Source organism: Rhinatrema bivittatum, chromosome 5 (assembly GCF_901001135.1).
Source record: "Rhinatrema bivittatum chromosome 5, aRhiBiv1.1, whole genome shotgun sequence".
Taxonomy (NCBI): domain Eukaryota; kingdom Metazoa; phylum Chordata; class Amphibia; order Gymnophiona; family Rhinatrematidae; genus Rhinatrema; species Rhinatrema bivittatum.
Genome location: NC_042619.1, coordinates 365190482 through 365196738, shown reverse-complemented (window position 1 = coordinate 365196738; position 6257 = coordinate 365190482). Strand labels below are relative to the sequence as shown.

The window sequence follows — 6257 nt, the reverse complement described above, 5'->3', positions numbered from 1 at the left end:
GCGCACTATAACGACTGCCTTTCCTTTCCTTTCTCCCCAGGAACCAGAAAGCTAAAAAAAAAAAACAAAAAAAAAACCCCCCCCCCAAAAAACACTTTAGGGGGAAGACCAGCTGTGCACACAGCTGGGTATTAGTGCTTAAAAAAAAAAAAATCCTTGAACTACTTCGCTAACCAAGATCCAGCAGATGGAGAGCAGGGCTGCAGCTGCCTGGTTTCTTTTCACGGTTTCCACAGCTTGCATGAAACTTGCAAAGGGGAGAGGAGGGCCGGCGCTGAAACGGAAACGGGGCTCGCACGAGTGACGTACGGCAGCCGGGGCTGACTTTATATCTTCGTCTACGGCCCCGAGGCGAGGGTGGGGGGGAGACACACGCGTCGGGTGAGGACAAGCTGCGTGAGGAGTTTATTCCAGCCCCGAGGCTGAGGTGCAGGAACTTTTCACTCCTCTTCTTTGGGTTCAAGCGAGCGTCGGCAGCAAGAAGCATGATCACCTAATGTGGGGGTTTTTTTGTTTGTTTTCCCACCTTTTCTGGCGCTCTCTGATTCGGGCAAAGCCCCTCAGCAAAAAAAATAATAATAATAATAAAAAAGTTCCCGCAGGAAAGACAAAAACAAATATTAGCCTCCGTGTCTGAAGCGGCGACCTAATAACAGTAACTTAATACCTTTTGCAGCCATTGGGAAAAGAAAGGAGAATGGCGAGGGGAGATCGGCGGGGCCGGGTCCCGGAGGAGAGGAAAAAGAAGGTGAAGAGGAGGGAGAGCAAGACGAGGACGGTGCGCTCGCGGCTGTTGCTGCTGCTCCCGGCCGAGGGCTCCCGGCAGCTCGCCAGCAACAAGATCCGCACCACCAAGTACACGCCGCTCTCCTTCCTGCCCCGAAACCTCTTCGAGCAGTTTCACCGCCTGGCGAACATCTACTTCGTCTTCATCGCCTTACTCAACTTCGTGCCCTCCGTGAACGCCTTCAAGCCCGCGCTGGCGCTGGCCCCCGTGCTCTTCATCCTGGCCGCCACCGCCGTGAAGGACGTCTGGGAGGATTATCGCAGGTACCGCTCCGACCACGAGATCAACCACATGGACTGCCTGGTGTACAGCAGGTAACTAGCCCGCAGGGCCACTGGCAGGGGGTATTTATTCTGCATCCACCCAAGTCGTGCCCCGTGCTGGGGGAGGGGGGTATTTATTCTGCATCCACCCAAGTCGTGCCCCGTGCTGGGTGAGAGAGGGGGGGTATTTATTCTGCATCCACCCAAGTCTGGGTGAGAGAGAGGGGGGGGGGGGTATTTATTCTGCATCCACCCAAGTCGTGCCCCGTGCTGGGTGAGAGAGGCGGGGGGGGGTATTTATTCTGCATCCACCCAAGTCGTGCCCCGTGCTGGGTGAGAGAGAGGGGGGGGGGGTATTTATTCTGCATCCACCCAAGTCGTGCCCCGTGCTGGGGGAGAGAGAGGGGGGGGGTATTTATTCTGCATCCACCCAAGTCGTGCCCCGTGCTGGGTGAGAGAGAGGGGGGTATTTATTCTGCATCCACCCAAGTCGTGCCCCGTGCTGGGTGAGAGAGGCGGGGGGGGGGTATTTATTCTGCATCCACCCAAGTCGTGCCCCGTGCTGGGTGAGAGAGAGGGGGGGGGGTATTTATTCTGCATCCACCCAAGTCGTGCCCCGTGCTGGGTGAGAGAGAGGGGGGGGGGTATTTATTCTGCATCCACCCAAGTCGTGCCCCGTGCTGGGTGAGAGAGAGGGGGGTATTTATTCTGCATCCACCCAAGTCGTGCCCCGTGCTGGGTGAGAGAGGCGGGGGGGGGGGGTATTTATTCTGCATCCACCCAAGTCGTGCCCCGTGCTGGGTGAGAGAGAGGGGGGGGTATTTATTCTGCATCCACCCAAGTCGTGCCCCGTGCTGGGTGAGAGAGAGGGGGGGGGGGGGATTTATTCTGCATCCACCCAAGTCGTGCCCCGTGCTGGGTGAGAGAGGCGGGGGGGGGGGGGTATTTATTCTGCATCCACCCAAGTCGTGCCCCGTGCTGGGTGAGAGAGAGGGGGGGGGGTATTTATTCTGCATCCACCCAAGTCGTGCCCCGTGCTGGGTGAGAGAGGCGGGGGGTGGGTATTTATTCTGCATCCACCCAAGCCGTGCCCCGTGCTGCGGGAGGAGGGGGTATTTATTCTGCTTCCACCCAAACCATGACCCATGCTGGGGAGGAGGCACCATTTACTCTCTTACTGATGCACACCGAGCAGCCCAGATCGAACGTGAAAGGTGGAAAATGGCAGAACCTACTCAGCTGGCGGGCAGTTTAAATGCTCCGAGAATTAGAGGGAGCCCCCAGCAGATCGAGTAAAGCTGGAACTTGTGCCTCATCTCGCACCCTCACCCCCCACCCCCCACCCCCAATCTTTACACAACTAATTCACAATCGTTACCCCGGGCAGTGGTGGATGCACGATTCGCAAGTGCAAACGTTCACTTCAATTTTGGTGCCGCTAGCAAATTTTTTTAAAATTATTATTGTAAGCGCTATAAGCAGGGTTTCGGGTTGCATTTGCGGTCTTCTGATCACGGTGTTCTGCCACGTTCAGTTTCTTTCCAACGTGGTTGGTTGTTTTGCTCTTCCACTTCGATCCGGAATGAAACTTTACAAGCCACCCCTCCCTTCCTCCCCCAGTCTAATGACGGGTTTCTGCCAAGTGTGATTTTGTTTTTCCCCTGGGTTTATACAGTCGGATATTCTCTCTAATTTAGGCTGCAGCCAGCCATGCTCCGTTCGAGGGCTTTGCGGCAGGATGCAAGAATGTGAAACGTGTCAAGAAGTTTACACGGTCTCTGCCAGGCCCCTTCAGGAAGGGAGTGTACAGGCGGCGGCTCCAAACGCTGCTGCAGAATCCATGGCCTGAGGGGGAGAAGAGGCATTTCTAATACCTTGTACTTTCACTTGGCAAGGGCAGAGCCTTTTATTTTCTTGCGTGGGGAAGGGGGGGGGGAATTCGTTTTTGCAAAGCAATTCTGGGGCTGCCAGCATGCTTTCAGTTAACCTCCCATCATCTGGAAGTAATTTTTGTATCAAAATGAGTGAAAACCTCAAAGTCGAGAAGTAACTGACTTCCAAGAACTATTATTTTTTTTTTCCTCAAACCAATGGGGATATTATTTTGACTTTCAAAACATTAAAAAAAAAAAGTGTATTGCGCGCATGTGCTGGGCGGTCCATGAAGGTGTGCACAGTGATCTAATGGTAGTGAGGGATGCTGCAATAGGGCAGTAATATTATGCATTACTGACCCTCTTTTGCTGTTTGGTTTGTTAGGCATTTCTACTCTGTGAACGTACAATTAGAACAAGTATGCCAATGGAACTGGGGAGGCACAATGGGCCAACTGGTGTTTATCTGCCGTGACTTACTATGAGGGATTTGACATTTTCCATTTTACAGATTTATTTTTTTTCTGCAGACAAACTGCTGTACTACCTATCTTTTCTTACTTCCACTCTGTGGTTACACACATTTTCCGTGTCCTGTAACCTAAGAAAGAGAGACTCATGGTATCCTGATGGATTTAAATCAGAGATACCTTGGCTTGGTTCGCCTTTCTGTGCCTAGATTCGGCAGACAGCTCTTCAGGTACCTTAGAAACAGGAATACCTGGACGGTGAGAGAGGAGTGGTAACTTAAATTGTTAATTTTCCACTTTACCTTGGTTGCCAGATCTGTAACTTTCTGCTGGCAAGCCTTTTTTATTCCCCCTGTGAAGACTCTTAGGGCCTTATGCAATAAATTTGCGTAGAAAGTGGGTGCTGAACAGTCAGCGCCCGCCTTCTTAATGTGCGCCGGGCGCCATGCAATATTTAAATTAAGGGGTTGCCTTAGCAAGGAGGTGCTAGGGTCACTTGCACGCCCCTAGCGCCTCCTTGCTAACGCAACTCGCATTAGTTTTTGTAACTCGGCCGTCTGCCGGTTCGGAAAACTGACGCCGGGGTTTCAGGAAACGGACACTTGTCAGTTGAGTGCCCGTTTCCCAACTTTCATCTGTTTTGTTTTTTTTAAACCTTTTTCCTTTTTAATAAAATTTATTTAAGCATTTCAAACAAATACGGAAAAGCATTTTTTTTCTGCTTTTCTGTACTTGTTTTACATGCGCTCAGCTAATAACGTCTGCTCCAGGCAGGCTTTAATTGCTGAGCGCTAAAATGTGCGTCCTAGACGTACACTTTTGGGTTTTTTTTGTATCTGAGTGAATGCTGTTAGCCTCAATCACATGCATCTGCATGAGATTAGCCCTATTAGACTCACTCTGCCTGTTGATGCGGTTTGAATCGGTGCTAATCCCCTTATTGCATTAGGGGATTTATTAGTGCCTATTCAACCCGCGTCCGAATGCGGGTTATACAGTGCGCTTGGCTGAGTGCACTGTATTGCATCGGCTCCTTAGTGTAACAGAACAAGGCCCTGAAACAGGGGAGGAGTCAGCAAAGTATTTTGTGTGGGGTCCTCATAGTGGCCGTATGACTTGTGGGGCTCTCACACACTTTCAGTGAGCAGCATTCTTGTATTTTGTGGTACAGTAGCCTTTTTCTTTTGCTGGTCTGCCATGAACTTTGAGAAACCTACCTACCTCGTTCACTGTAACAAAGTATCCAGTCTTCCCTGTGCTGGATCTTTGCCCTTAACAGGGCTGTTCGCTGTAATTCTCAGCAGTGACTGCCGTAGTTAAGGCTTTTTGAATGGAAATTATTATGAACTGCGTGATTTCTTCTGGTCCTTTGACTTGAGTAATTTTCAGTTTTTACCTTGTGTGTGTGTGTTTTTTTTTGTTTTTTGTTTTAAATACCTTTCTTAGTTGATTTAATAGTTTTCTGCAAAAATGTACTAAGGCAGAATGTGGTAAGGCGATGGCACGAAGGAGCTGGTAGGTGGAGTGTGTTTAATTGCAGGACAAAAGGAGGGTGGTTTTGTTTCTCGATGTATTGCACTAATTCTGCAAGATGTGAATCTTTATCGGATGTCTTGGTGCTGTCTGTTATGACTAAAACCATGTCTTGTCTCTTAAATTAGCTCCAGCTAGGCAACCGAAATCTGCTGAATTTAGTGTAAGTGTAGTTGAAAGCTACATCCAGGAGTAGGAAAATATTTAGAAAATGTGGGCAGCAGCCAGGAGTTGGAAGAAAGCATGGATTTTTTTTTCCTTCAATGTTTTTTTTTTTTTTCTTTGAGGGGGAAGGATGGCAGCATTTTGTTTGTTTGCTTTAATTTTTAGTCTGGTTTTTTCCTTCCCTTATATTTTTGTGCCTCCCTTCCCCACCCCATATTCTTCTCTTCTACCCAGAGTTGAAGTTGGAGGATAAGTGGGGGGGGGGGGGGGGCACTGTCTCTCTTATTATGCTCTCTTCTTTCTCGCTCCTGCCCACCCTTCTAGCCCTAACACCAGGGAGGCCAACTCCGGTCCTCGAGAGCCACAAAGAAGCCAGGTTTTCAGGGTTTCCATGATGAATATACATGAGAGATTTGTGTACAATAGAGGCAGTGAATGCAGGTCTACAGTATCTCATGAGTATTCATTGTGGATATCCTGAAAACCAGGCCCAACTGTGGCTTTTGAGGACCAGAGTTGGCCACCCCTGACCTCCACCATACCTTCACCTTTCACCCACTTGTATCCTCTTTCTCTGTTCTACCTTCCCCCCCCCCCCTCCATTACCCGTTCAGTTTTTTCCTGCTCTCCATTTTGGATCTCTCCTCCACCTTTCTTTTCCCTTTTCCTCACTGATGCTTTGCCCAACATCTCTTCATGTTCTCCTCCTCAACGTTCCTTGTCTTCTCCATCTGTCTCTTCTTTTCCCTTGTTTCTTGTCCCTGGGATAAGCAGCTTGGAATCTGTTGAACTTGGGGATCCTGCCAGGAACTTGTGACCTGGATTGACCACTGTTGGAAATGGGATACTGGACTCAATGGACCCTTGTTCTGACCTAGCTTGGCAAAACTTATGTTCTTATGTTATATTCTTCTCTCTACCCCCTTCGTCCCTCATGACATTCCTGTGGCATCTTCAGGCATACAGAGCTATATTGTGTGTGTGAGTGTGTGCACCCAGTCCCTGTAGCTCCTCCCCCTCCCAGAATGCTCCTTGATTAGAAAGGAAATGTGTACACTGTTAAGGAAGGGGGGCAGTAGCTGCAGGGATGGGGAGCATGCATTCTGTATTCCCAGTCTGCAGGCGAGGGTAATGGGTCCCGTCAACCTTGGAGCTTCTCTTCAAC

At 49.7% G+C, this 6257-nt stretch overlaps 1 protein-coding gene across 1 annotated transcript in view; it reads left to right on the top strand.

Moving 5' to 3' along the window:
• The first annotated feature begins 369 nt into the window (after window positions 1–369).
• ATP10A (ATPase phospholipid transporting 10A (putative)) overlaps window positions 370–6257 on the top strand; it is a 288904-nt gene continuing 283016 nt past the window's right edge. The window contains exon 1 of the mRNA XM_029604743.1: window positions 370–1101. Within this exon, the coding sequence (XP_029460603.1) occupies window positions 698–1101 (404 nt within the window). The 5' untranslated portion in view covers window positions 370–697. The remainder of the gene's footprint in view (window positions 1102–6257) is intronic.